At 33.6% G+C, this 14,696-nt stretch overlaps 1 protein-coding gene across 3 annotated transcripts in view; it reads left to right on the forward strand.

Annotated features, from left to right (window-relative positions):
• Positions 1-7,333, forward strand: part of Snx6 (sorting nexin 6) — a 67,503-nt gene extending 60,170 nt beyond the window's left edge. For all 3 annotated transcript variants that reach the window (XM_081725608.1, XM_081725606.1, XM_081725607.1), the window contains one exon: positions 3,611-7,333. In XM_081725608.1, coding sequence (XP_081581734.1) covers positions 3,611-3,661 — 51 coding nt within the window. In that variant the 3' untranslated portion in view covers positions 3,662-7,333. The remainder of the gene's footprint in view (positions 1-3,610) is intronic.
• The last annotated feature ends 7,363 nt before the right edge of the window (positions 7,334-14,696 follow it).

Consider the following 14,696-nt stretch of genomic DNA (forward strand, 5'->3'; position numbering starts at 1 on the left):
ATATATATATATACATGGTTGTTCTTTCATTAACACTCCGTTTACAAAGGGTAGTAAGGGACTTCTGAGTAATCCCTAATAACCACATCGCAACTCTTAAAAATTATAAAAAATAGAAAACATGCACGATGGCAAAAAGTTTTGTCATCACAAATAATGCATATATGCCGTCTATCAGAAAACGAAAAATCATTGAAATCGGAGCTGAACATTTGCGTGATGTCCCTTGTTAGGCTTATTCAGACTTTTGAACGATATGAAGTAAGTATACATAAACGTAGTCCTACCAGAGAGAAATCACAGCGTCTACAAGCTGGTAATGTTGGCTTGCTACGAATTCGCATTGTGTATGTAATATGAGATCAAATTCATGACTTTTGTTTTTTTCAGATAAGCAATATATAACACGCATGTAATCTGTAATAGATACAGGTATGATACAAAAAGTATCGACGAAAATGATACCTTAGCTTGAAGTGCCATTCTGAGTTTGATTTATTAAATTAAAAGAGAAAAGCATATGTACAGAAGTACTATTTCTAATTATTATAGTCCGTATAACAAAGTATTCCTATTCAATATTTTGGAAATAAATAAATAAATAAATATAAAAAACAAAAAATGAAATCATATACATCACTATAAGAGTATTTTTATTCATACCTACTTTATATTATTCAGTTTTGAACAAGAAAGATTAATTTGCGTACAAAGAAGGGTATTTGAATTTCAATAATCGTGATATAAGTTAAACAGGATATATTAAGTAGTCTAAAAAGTATTGAGCCTTTTATGCACGAGATGGCGTTAATGTCTTGAATCTCAGAGTATGAGAGTCTCAGCGGGTCAGGCCTTTCATCATTTGACAATTGAAAGTAGTAGATGTGCAAATTTTATAATCAGACGTAAGATATTGTCCCGTGAAGAGAATGAACTTGCAGCAAAACCGTTATATTTTAAAATTTTATTTCGATAAAGGCAAAAGTGCTGCGCAGACCCGTGAAGAACTTCGTGCTGCTTAGGGGGGCAAGATAGTTCTCTGAAGCAACAACGAAAAGATGGTTCAGTCGCGTTCTTTTTTTAACATTTCCAAGGTGCAGCACGCATGGGGTCGAATCATTAAAAGTTGTTGATATTCTGACAAAAGTCAAGCAAGACTGGTATATATAAAGTTAAGACATTATCAATGATCTGAACATCCATCATTGATTAGTGTTAATTAATTTAGAGAAAGTTGACTGCGAAAAGGAGCTTAACGTTCCATTGGCACATGATACCGACTCAAAAACATTTCTGTTTGTGAATCTCTACTGAGTCGAACTCGAGCCATTTCTGAAACGGTTGGTCACAAGTGATGAAAAGTGAATGACCTACGACAACAATGTGCAAAAACAAGAGTTCGAAGCAGCTCCACAATCTGGGAGCCCACACTAACACCCAAGAAGGTTATGCTTTACGTTTCGTGGGATTGGAAAGGCATCGTATATCATGAGCTGCTGCTACCGAGCAGAGCGATAAACTCTACGACATTAGCACAAGTGCATCTAGCAGTTCAAAAAAACTGCCGGAGCTGGTCAACAGAAAGGGTGATATATTCCACGCTGGTAACTCCAAACTGCATACAGCTTAACGACCCTTCAGAAAGTGAGAGAACTTGGCTGGGTGGTTTTGATGCATGTACCGTTCAGCCTGGACCAAGCACTCCGCAGAACTCCATGAATGGTGTTAAGTTAGTTTCAAAAGAAGCCTCTGGAATCCATATGTCTTTTTAAAAATCAGAAACAAGGGAAGTTCTATAGAGACGAGATTATGTTGTTGCCGGATAAAACGGGAAGTCATCGAACAAAATAGTACATATTTGGTTTCATAATTTTATTTTCAGATTTTAATAAATGTATTCTCCATTTTGACTTCCAAAGGCTTAATACCTTTTAGGCGACATGAAACGTGAAGTTAAGGGAATTCCTGTGTGAAGATTTCCAAAATATTAAATAGATTTACTGTTTTTGATAACTGGTAGGGTAAAAACCTGAAGTTTTTGATGTCATTTTCAAATTCCTTTAGAGTAATGATATTAAAGTTCACAAAGTATTGAAAAAATTATAAAGTCTTTGCTAACAAACTAATTGGTAAGAGAACTTCAGTCTATTTAAATATATATATATATATATATATATATATATATATATATATATATATATATAATATAGTTTTAATATGAAGCATAAATCTACTATTTATAGGTAAAAAGGAATAATATTTTTGCCATGTCATCACAGAAATATTCTGTGTGCGTTGCTAATAAAAAAACTTTTATTTGACTTTTCCAGTAATACAGTATTGTATGTAAAAATTACAACATTAAAAAAAACAAAAAAAAAACGTGTTAGTGGAATTAAATTTATGCCATAGATCCTTATATGACTGTACAGAAGTGCTTATGATTTCAGACAACACTTCTAACCGGTAAATAGTATTGAGTGTGCAGACAGGCATTGGTTGTGTTTGTGAGAAATGGGTTGTCACGCTACTTGTATACGAGTCCACAAGACATCGATACTGTTTTAGAGAACAGTGACGAAAAGGTGCTAATCATGTCCCGTATTTGTCTGATGGCGACTGTGTAGGTCAAGGAAGCATCAGTACCCGTCCGTTTTCGAAGTAGGCTGGTACATTCCGGGATACATATGACCAGAGATTATCCTGCTGAAATATGGCTTCCGGAGTAGTCTGAAGAGAGACCCTCTAGAACTTCCGTGATGTAACTATCGTAGGTGAAGTTAAGATAATGGGTAGCAGCGGAGGTCGTGTGTTGTATCTAGTAGCATCCGGCATCACACCTGTCTCCATGACTGTCGACAATACACTCCAAGAAATTGCAGCCACGGCGATAGCTTCTAGTGTGTATGCGACCATCACTGCAAGATAGGTTGAAACGCAACTCATTCGTAAACACCGGTAGACGTGGTCGACGCTGTATGGTCACGATGTGCGCTATTCCGTTGTGTGGTCACATTGCTTTGTTTACTGCATGATCGTCAATACGTATAATTACCTTGCGTCCATTGCTTCTACATACACATCAATGTTGAAACTTCATGTTCCATATACTCACCAATTGAGTGGTACTTAGAAAGCGCCCCCTTGCACACCAACCATGCGTCCCCGTTCGAAAGCGGTCTCTATTGTATAGCGTCATTTAATGTCTATGAGGCATAGTGATGCTATTCACGCCTTTCTTTCTTGCTTTTCGATTATCGTCTACCTAAATTCTGCGTAAGCCTCCCTGTCGTGGTACTACTACAAACACGATCCAAGGGCGCTTCAGGGGCTATTCATGTGCCATCCCTCTAAAATTGTAACGATTTTACGTCATACCCTCAAAGTTAGTACCCATTTCCGTCATTCCTTCGTAGTTTCGCAATTTTCACAGACAGCAGTGTACAATAAAATGAAATTGATATTACGTGGAATATGACAAATACTCTATTTCTTGTACATTCCAGCTTTATGCGCATTGATACATTTGCGTTTGAAGCTGTAAGCAGATACGTTTGAGTAGTTACCAGTAACTGCAGTTAGAATTTACAGTATTTATTTACTTTTATAGGCTCAGGTCCAACTGTTCAAGAGTTGTCTGACAGTGCTAAAGGAAGAGTGATGAATGGATGATCTATATTGGTTCCTGTTACAATTCAAATCTTACCTGAGGAAACCAGGCTGTCATTGTGGTTCTTCCGAGTTAGATGAAACAAAGATCTGTGATTGTTGCATTTGGAACAGTGCTCAAAGATTATAAATGAATTGTGGCTTTGGGTTGGTAATATAGCGGGGTATTTAAACTTTGTACATAGAATCGTAGGATGTTGGACCATGTGCTGCGACAGAAGGGAGAAACAGTCATATTTAATTTCTTCGTTCTTTTCTTTATTATATCATCCATTTATTTTAGAATGAAAACTTCATCACAGCATAATATGTAATCTCTACAAAGGGTACTCGTTGCTAGAAAAAGAAAAAAAAAGAACACTTTATTTTTTCTTGGAGTAATGTTATATATCATATGAAATTTGTAATAAAAATAGTTGTTCGTACATGAAGATGTGTAGAATACATCTATACCTTCATTTGTATATTATGTAATAGAATTCTATTCCATAAGGAAGCATGAAAAGCGTCCAGTGTGAAACAATTAGTATTTCGTACGTAAAGGAAATCAGTTTGTACTCGCGAATACGTAACATGGAATTTAATAACGAATACATATAAAGGAGGGGAATTAACTAACGGAGATAGAGGGAGGAGGGTTATTTCAGTAGCTATATATATAAATATAATAATTTCAAATCTTGAGGGCAGTTCTTACGAAACACTTGAAAATACCAACATACGTAGGATTAAATTCAGTGTTAACATTGTTTGAATCATTGATACATAGGTGTTTCAAAAAAAAAAAAAAAAAAATCTTATTCAGTAGCCTTATTGAGCTTATTACCGTAAAATGGAAATAGATTCTAAGTTATTAAAATTACGAACACTAACATAAGTGATGAGTACGATATATTTCAGTAGTAGGTACAAGATTTTATTTATTTATTTATTTTTTTTTTTTTAATTTTCAACAATTTTTCAGGTATTAATGCAATTTAATTTTTTTTTTTTTTCGATAAAATGGCTCATTTCCTAATAATAGTTCTGTAGTTTACCTATCAGAATAAATTGCATTTCAGAATTGCACAATTGGTTTTAATAATGTTTCAGGAAGGAGAGAAAATGATTCTCTATTGAGTCTTATTTGCAGAAATGACATAAGCAGTTACAAGACGCATTTTTGTATAGTGTATTGTGTTTGGAAGACATGGGCTGCTTTGTGAACATATTAAATTCGTATTTGGGTCGAAAGGTCGCAAAGAATATATCCATATAGAGTGAGCGAATAATTTCCAGATCATTAATATTTAGTATCGTTGTTTAATTCTCCTCCTGTGGATATAATATATATGTTAGTTTTGTTCAGTGTATTACGGTGGTAGTTCCCTGTTGAAATCAGTCTTCTTGTTTGGACATGTTTTATTAATTATAACCTTGTGGTATCAGGTGCTTAGAATGTTTTGGTCAGTTGTTTGCGACACAGAAAACACTTTTTGTGCTTTCTTATGGTTTTAAAATTCTTTACTTTGTATATTATTATATAGCCTGAGCCTTACGTGTACATCAACGGGAAATAGAATAGAATAATAGTTAAGCCCAAAAGACTGAGAGATAGGTAGAATGTCACAAGAAGTATAATCAAGTTAAGTACAATAATTACGAGGAAGTTTCGAAACAATAGTTATTTCAAAACTTGATACATATATAAGTGAGGGTTACATATTTTAGTGAGGGAATACTAAATAGTTAGCTGTCGGTATTTTTCAGAGGTGGTGCTTATAGTGTATGTTTGTATTGGATCTGTAGTTATATATATGTAAATAAGAGTACTTGGTGATCTTTTCTCAATATTTTCTTTAGTTTGCAAGGTTTCGTTGTTGTGTTGTGCGGAATATAAATGCATGTATAACTGAAACTACAAAGTGCGACGCAGTTCAGCTAAAAGAACTTTTTCTCATCAATTTATGAAAATATACAGAAACATACATACTCTGTTTTGCGTGTGTATGTATATGTACTGGAAATGTGTTATCTAACGTATTAAATAAATAAATAAATATGCTTTTGCGCATAAAACTCTTCCAATAAGGTATAATTTCACCATTGAAATCATTTTTCGTTTAACAATAAGTACTGATGAGCAAGTGATTGCAAAGAAGCATCGAAATGGTACGTTGTTTGGTAAGCTGTTGTAAGAGTTATTACAAAAGCACTTCTATCCTCAATAAGATTTTACACCTGCTGAATAACATAAAAGTAGTTTCGATTTAGTATAATGTTACTTTTACGAAAATGTTTTTAGTGTTAAGAGACGGGATTTAGTAATACTTTGTGAATAGCATAAAGATATGGGGAGCTCTCTTGAAAAATCCATGCTCAATGTCTTTAAATATCGTCCAGCAGTTTCTTAACCTTTCTCTTTGTCTTCTGGCTTCTATTATTCTGACCTATTTTGATACATACATTTGTATAAAGATGGTGATAATTGTTGCATAATGTTGTTTCCAGACATTTTTGTATCATAGTAATGTTATATGGAAATATTCCGCTTTTATCTATATTGCGAAAAAGGAAGTTAATTCAATTTATTTGCATGTATTGAAATGTTTTGTATTATAATAGTAGTAAATTATATACAAATATAATGCTATCAACTTGTTTATAAAATTGTATAGTACAAACAGACCTATTTGGTATGTAATTCGTAATAGTTAATTCTGTACATTAAAGTTTCAATTCATATTAAAATATAAATTTGTATTTAACAGAGAACGTAAATTACTTGAAGGTAAATTTTTTTCAGTAGTTTGCAAATGTTGCAGCTTCAGTCAAGGATAGGTATCCTTGAAAATTGGTTTTGAAAAATACAGTAATTGTGATATATGTAGTGTGGAATTGAGGTTACACTTGAGGACCAATGTTTTTTCATTTTTTCCTTTCTTCTGAACTATAATTAATTGTATAGAGAAGTCTATTCTCCGTAAAATTATAAAAAAATAAAAACAAAATCTTGTCCTAAGTGTAATTAGTTTGTGTGCATGTCTGTGTGTGTGATTATTTTTTTTTTTTTTTTTTTTACTGTGGCACATTGCGACAATAACTGAAATCCTACCTTCTTGTTACAATAACATCATTCCACATCCTGTTTAACAACTAGTACAAAATAATGAGTCATATCAGGTCTTATTGTGGAATTGGGCTAGAAATTAGAAACTGCAGAATATTCAGAAGCAAAAACAGAAAACACGAAATGATAAATATTTCGTTCTTACAAGTAACTAAACATTGCATCATTGCTATGTGCTTTTCATTTCTTGTTCTTCCTATAAAATTAGTTACAGAAGAATTGTATATAATATATTATTTTTAAATATTGAAGTTCATACAGTGCGCATGAGATGGATTATAATTATTAATAAACGTATGATCTATTGAAATTTTTACTGATCTTGCCTGCTATAAATCTTCCATCTGGTATGGTTTAAATATATTTGTCAATAAATTGTTCTCTTTTCTATGTGCACGAAGCTCACATTAAGACTGTTATTGAAGTGGTGCGCAATCATATTGAAAAAGAGAGTGGGTCGAAAGAAAACAGGTTGATACTTACTTGTATTGAGCTGACTTCAAAAAGTTATGTATTCATTTTTTTTTTTCTGAATTAAAAATCAGTGAGAATCAAGTGACTTATTACTTCATACCAATATTAATAAAATGGCTTACAAGTTGATGTGAATCTATGTTGAAATTCGATACTTGTCCGAAAAACTCACCAATATCCTTAAGTGACAGGACTTATTGTGCTGAAGACTGTAGTGCTATAAAAACATTCAAAAGACAATCTTTATTTCTGTAATTCAGTAAGCCTCAAGCTACTCCTTTGGAGGCGCAGTTTTCAAATAGTAATCTGTTTTGTGTCATCGAGAACACTGAATACAATGTGGAAAAAAAAAAAAAAAAAAAAAAAAAAAAAGTTCTCATATAAAGTCGCACATTTGCACCGCTCAACATTCAGGATGGAGCCTAACAAAAAGCTGATTGCTGTATGTACACTCATGTCCAAAATTATTGTCGCATGTCTATGAATATGTTTTTATAGGAATGTAATTTGATAACGAATTCGGCCAGTATTTCTTATAATGTTAGTACGTGTATAATCGTCAAAGACATGTGTGTGGAAAATTTCATGTCAAAAGAACAGTAAATAAGAACAGTAAAACGAAAATAAAACTTTCGTGTCCATTTAGCAACATTTTGTTTTACTCATTCTAAGTTTCGTATTTATAATTCTTTTCCTATGAAATTTACCACAACTATACATTTACCGGTTATACACATAGTATCAGTATTAAAAGTACCCTGTAAAATTATATTCTCACTAAAAGACACTTATAGATAAGCGACAATCATTTTGGACATGAGTGTACATAAGACAAGGATTAAGTGGAGGCTCGGTGACTCAGTGGTTGAGCGCTCACCTTTCGTGCTAAGGGTTCCTGGGTCTATCCGAGGCTAAGTGAGTCTGTGGTGGACAACATCGTGTCCATTGGTTTCTCTGCATTCTGGCGTTTCTTCCTACATTTTCATTCCACCATTTCTTCCACAACCGTTTAGTTCCATTAAGCTTCATCAGCCTAAAGAGCATAACTGTTGGACATAAAACTAGAAATTTTATTTACCAAGGATTTGGGAAAATCGAGAATAATCTGTAGCATCATCAGAGAATTATTTAGAAACTTAACCCATTGATATATGAATTGCTTTAAATTTAGTAATACAAAATGCAATGCAGCACGTGCGCACGTGTTCCCAGTGGGAGAGCATCAAAAAATTAAAAAAAAACAAAAAAAAAAAAAAAAAACTGCTGGAAAGAGACGCTAAACTTCAATCAATAAAATTAAATGCGTTGTTCATTAAACGAATGTAGTGTAGAGTTAAGAATCTGTTGAAAAAACATCAAGGCCGTATGAGTTCATAGTTTGGTATAATCATATATATATATATATATATCCGAGACAGTGGTTGGTTTACCTCTCTCTGGGGGCAAATAAGAAACGACAGTATATGTGTCTTAATTCTGACGTCACAGATCAGAGTAAAAGTGAACTTACAAATTAAAGTAGGTGATATGACATGAACACACAGGTTAACTTCGAAAGAGCATAACAGACCTCCTTTGCTGTTTAAAATGGGTATGTGACACGACACATCTAGTTTAAATGGGAGTTCTTAAATGAGAGGAAGTAGCAGTATTTACTTAAATTTTCTCTCGCTGGTTGACAAGTAGAGGCATTCATTGACAAATATATGGAACATTTCTAGACAGGAACACAAGTTGTAATATTAGAACTATTCATGTGTATTGTGTTCCATTCAATGAGAAAGTCTATCCTGGAGCACCACATGGCACTTACCGGTTCACCGAAATAACACAAAAGCAGCGAATTCGAATCCTGTTTGATACTAATGAAGTCTGTCCAGAAGGGATGGTGAGCACAAAAGATGGCAGTCATCTTCTCTGGATGGTCAATTTCTGTCGGCTGGTATTAGAGTTCTTCGACAGCATCTCCGTCGTCCCTGGTGTAAATAGCAGATGGCTTTTGGAGAAGATGAAATGAAAGAGATGAAAATGTCCCTTAACGAGGGTTAAAACCAGTGGCGTATCCTGAAAATCTGAACGTGTTTGCTGCCTCTTATATAAAGGATAAAATGTTTACAATGTCACACCACTTCTTTATATTTTATAACTCATGTATAAGCTATTAAATCCGAACTCAGAAAATAAATTCCGACGAGATGTATTATTATTATTATTATTTAAAAAGAAAAGAAAGAAAACCATGAAACTGATTTAAGATGGAGTTTTATCCAGTGTAAATTTGAGATTTTATCTAACCCCATCTCTCATGTCATCTCCATAGCAACGATTTCAGTAGAAACCATAGCAAATATTAACCGTGTGTTGAATAAGGCGGCCCCTTCACCGAAGAAAAGAAAAAAACATTCCTGAGGAAATGTCTTTAGAATGAGATGACATGAGTATGGCCGTTAGACTAGGAAAGAAAGAAAGGAAAAAGAAGAAAAGAAGATAAAAGAAAGAGAAGAAAGAAACAGTATCTAACTTATCCACATGAAAGAATAACCCTGAGAGAAAACCTTTACAAACGAACTCTGCAATTAAATTATTTCACTGTTTTTTTTAACTAGTCACCGTTTCAACGATTACTCTATCTTCTTCTGTGCTATACAGCACAGAATACATGTATATATCTAGATCATATTTAGAGGAGTAATAATAATTTGATATTCATAATTTCGATTGATACTGTTTTCAGTGCATGCCTAAGCTGGGTATTGATTTTACTCTCATATATATATATATATATATATATATATATATATATAATCATTCACTATTGAAGTATTCTTCGTAACCAAAACGGAGGAAATCCACACCATCACATCAACCTAACATACATAAATACACAAATAAATTAAATTCTTACTAAACTACCATTAGTTGCTAGGATGCATTCGTCTACAAATTATAGGAAATAAAGAAACATTTTCCCAGCTGGAATTTTTATTTACATATAATAATTTGACATATTCAAAAAAAATTTAAACTGAAATAAACACTAATATTTTTCAAAATAGATATACCTCCGTCCACAATGGAAGTAAACAGGAAAATGGTTTTAGCAATATTTCACATAAGATTCGCAGTATCAAATGATTTTCAAAATTGTTAATGGTTAAACAAACAAACAAACAAACAAACAAACAAAAAAAAAAAAAAAAAAAAAGATGTCTTCTATGACTACTTGACAGAAAGTTTCATGAAATTTTCAAATGACATTGCGTAAAATTGCACCTTAAAAAAAATTATAGCACAAATATTCTGAACTTTAGTTCTCAGGGAAATGTTCCATCGCATTAAATATATTGAAATTTTTCCAGAATTATTCCAGAACAATTTTATCTTTATCTTTAGGCAAACTATTTGTTTGTGAAGAATACGGTGTATTTATGAATAAAATTTAGTAAATCACAGTTCCAGTAAATTACTAATTCCTTGCCATTACTTGTTTCACTCTAATTTGGACATACTTAAATTCAAGGTGATTCATAATCTATACATCATCTTAGTACATTATTCCAGTCTATCCAAATTATATAGTAATTGATTTCTAAACTTTATTTTGATTCCGGCATATTGGGATATCTGCGTTAACCTGTCACTATCTGCACTTCTAGAATAAATTGGATGTGATTTCGCACTATGGCAACTCCAAATGAACAACTAGGGAAACACTGTTCTATACAGATGAACGCACTAAATTGACGCAAATTAAACTTTCAATTTGGGTGTTGGATTTTTCTTTTGGGATGGAATGGTTACTACGGATTCTTCACTGATTACGAAAATTTTCATAGTTCCTGAAGGTACTCTCGCCCGTACAGAGAAATCATATACAAAAATATTGACTTTACATGGCAACATCGAATATAAATGTTAATATTTTATCTTTCCATCAATTTATTTCGAATAAAGGTTAAAATTTCGTAACATAGATACAGATATAGATATATAATTGTGGAACCACTATGAATATCGGATTACAGGTATATTTAATGGAGACCAATTTCTCAGCAATATGGAAACGACTTCCAAGATCATGAACCCATTTCGGAACCAAAATCCCAGAACCTTAGTTATAAGTTCTTTTAAATGAAATATATATATATATATATAGATGTAAAATGTCGTCTGTTAGAGATGTCTCTATTATAAATATTAAAAAAATATACTTATATCAAGGAATATACAAACTGGCAAAAAAAAATTTTTTTGTAGTTCGAGGAAAGAGATAAGAAAGAAAAAAAAATCAAAGAGCGAACATCGAATGCCTCCAAGCTGATAAAAATATCAAGTAACTTAAAAAAATATCACTTCCCCATTCCTAATAACGCTAGCTTCTTAGATTTTGAATAATCGACATCTTGGAATCATCGTTGATCAGAGATACAAGGAAAAGAACCGAAGTAGCAAAAAGAAAAAAAAAAAACGAATTTTAGGTCGTCGAAGATAATAAAAACTTGCAACCATTTGTTGACTTAAACCGAAACAGACGTAAACCCCAAAAACGTACGGTCCTCACAATACCGACCGATTATACTATCCTGAAACCCGCTAGAAGTCTGTGATCAAGCAGAGATTCGAAGGAGGACCTCCGTTAGAAAGTTCCCCCTTAGTACCTGCGCTTTAGTTATTCCGTCTCCGCTAGACGACCTTCAGAATTGGAATTTACAAACAAATTCTATATAACAAACAACCTTCGTTACCACCAAAAGTCGGTTAAAAGCAAAGGAGACAATAGAAAGGAAAACTTTCCAAAAAAAAAAAAAAAATCCAGTTCAATAAAATGTAAATAAATAAATATAATCAAAAGATGAACTAAGTAAATATATTCTTTTTCTTTAAATCATCATTATTATCAATTCTTCATCCCGACATTTGACAATAGATTAGCGTTATTATCAAAGCAGTCAGAATGTCAGCAGGCTTCAATAAGAGAGAAATTACATGTCCGGAGGAAAGCTTGAAATTAAATCGGATAGTTATAGTACAAGTCCATCAGTGATGGAAAATAATGTTAAACTCCCACTGTGAGCTCACACACACGTCCCCCACCTCATGACATCGCACTGCCCCGAAGGAACCATGACAAATGCCATGAAGTATACAAGGAGATGAAAACTTCCTCTCACACGAAAACAAGGTAGGAAGAAAGTACTTAATTCGAATATTTAAAAAAAACGATGAAACAAAAAAACTGGAAAATACCGAAATAAAAAAAAAAATCTATAGGATGTGTTAACCTGTATTACTTCTTCCTCACCGAATCTTCCTCGTTATTGGAAATATTGTAAACATATGTGGTATAATAACATTACTAAATAATATATGGACGTATTATGAAGTTTCGCAAGATATCAATACGCATCGATATTATTACACTATTCGCCTTCACTTACACACCGAATTGCGACTAATTTCCACTCAACCCCATCTTATAAATTAGCTTTTCGAAATTATAATATTCGACGATAGATCTGGGAGACTCCGATCGCATTCACACACTCACTCACTTGATCCAGTGGCCTCTCATATGTATATTCATTACTGGGCTTATATATTTATATGTTGGGTTCCTATTATATTCTTAATATTCATAATCACAAATCAACATATCTATATTCTCAAGTACTAGTCAATACTATGAAACACCAACCAATTCACACAATAATCTCATACTATAATATGCTTTTATATATATATATATACAGAGTGTTGATTAATTCGTGTGTCAATTTCATTTGTTCGCTGTGCAAAAGTGGTATGAGGGAAAGCCATGGAATTTGGTGTGACTTTAGACGAAGGACATAAGTTTTGTTTCGTCATAGAAGCATGCCACTTGTACTGAAGGTTGAAGAGATATAGGGTCAAAGATCAAATTTCGATTTTTTCCTTATGGGATTCCAATGTTAAATTCTGAAAGAGCCTGAAAGTACGTAAATCGAAGTGATAACAAAGAAAAAGGTGTATGGTATGATTCTATGTCGCAAGCCGACCAAATATGCGTCAATCAAGTGTCAAGGTCAGAGGTCACGGTCATATCAAGGTCACAGGTCATCTTGAGAACCCACTTGAATACACTGAAAACAACACAATGTCCGTACCTCATCATGTCAAATGGGTTCTCAGGTGACCTGTGACCTTGATCTGACAGTGACTCTGACCATGACACTTAATTGACGCAAATTTGTTGGCTTGCGACATAGAATCATACCATATAGCTTTTTCTTTGTTATCACTTCGATTTACGTTCTTTCAGGCTCTTTCAGAATTTAACATTGGAATCCCATAAGGAAAAAATCGAAATTTGATCTTTGACCCTATATCTCTTCAACCTTCAGTACAAGTGACATGCTTCTATGACCAAACAAAACTTATGTCCTTCGTCTAAAGTTACACCAAATTCCACGGCTTTACTTCATGCCACTTTTGCAGAGTAAACAAATGATATTGACACACGAATTAATCAACACTCTGTATATATATATATACAGAGGGTGGGCCATTTTAATCAATCCACGGAAATATCTGAAAAATGATAAAACATAGAAGAAATGTTTGAAGTACACGTTATATATTGCTAAGGGGGAAAACCAATTCCGCCAAAAGTACCCCTCCCCGCCCTCCGGAAATGGGGGTAACGGGGGCTAACTTTGAAATGTCAAATGGGAACATGGGTCGAGTAATACCTCGTTCGAAAGGTCTTGGAAAACTAAGTAACGTTGTACCAAAAGATTTCATATTGTGCACCAGTTTCAAAATGGCCGCCATTATATGGTTCGGAAACTCCAGTGCCCGTAGTATGAAAACCATGGAAGGTAAATGAATGGAACAAAATTGAAATACGTAAATATCATAGGGCATATCGAATGGTGTGGTCCCTGTGATCCCAGTGGCCTCCCTGAAGGGGTCTTGTGGGCTAACTTCAAAATTTCAATGTGCGACCGGACAACGGTTCGGGCGTACGCTTGATCTACCCAATGCTGTTTGGAAGGCAGACTTCATGGATAGAGAATTGGTGCACTGAGTTAATGCGGATGACCACAGTTACATTTTGATTAACTATTAGCACTCATGTCATATTATGAGCTTGAGGGACGAAACGGTGTGTACGTATATCCCTGAAATGTTTTTTGAATAACCAGCACGCATTGCATAAAAGTTTCTGTGGCGACGGAGATTAGCAAATTCACACGTTTGTAAGTTCCAGCAACTGCATTATTCGACCACTTTTTTCGTATAACGTTCCTTCTCTTTTCGCAGCAAACCATACTCAGCCACACAGATATGCGTTACCATTCAAATAAAATTTCACCTTTTTTTAGTCACTACAGCGTCATCCTTACAAACAAATGTTTCAACCACACGATACCTAATTGTAAGGTAGCCTTAATTTGCAAATTAA

Source organism: Thermobia domestica, chromosome 9 (genome assembly GCF_964235325.1).
Source record: "Thermobia domestica chromosome 9, izTheDome1.hap1.1, whole genome shotgun sequence".
NCBI classification, from domain to species: domain Eukaryota; kingdom Metazoa; phylum Arthropoda; class Insecta; order Zygentoma; family Lepismatidae; genus Thermobia; species Thermobia domestica.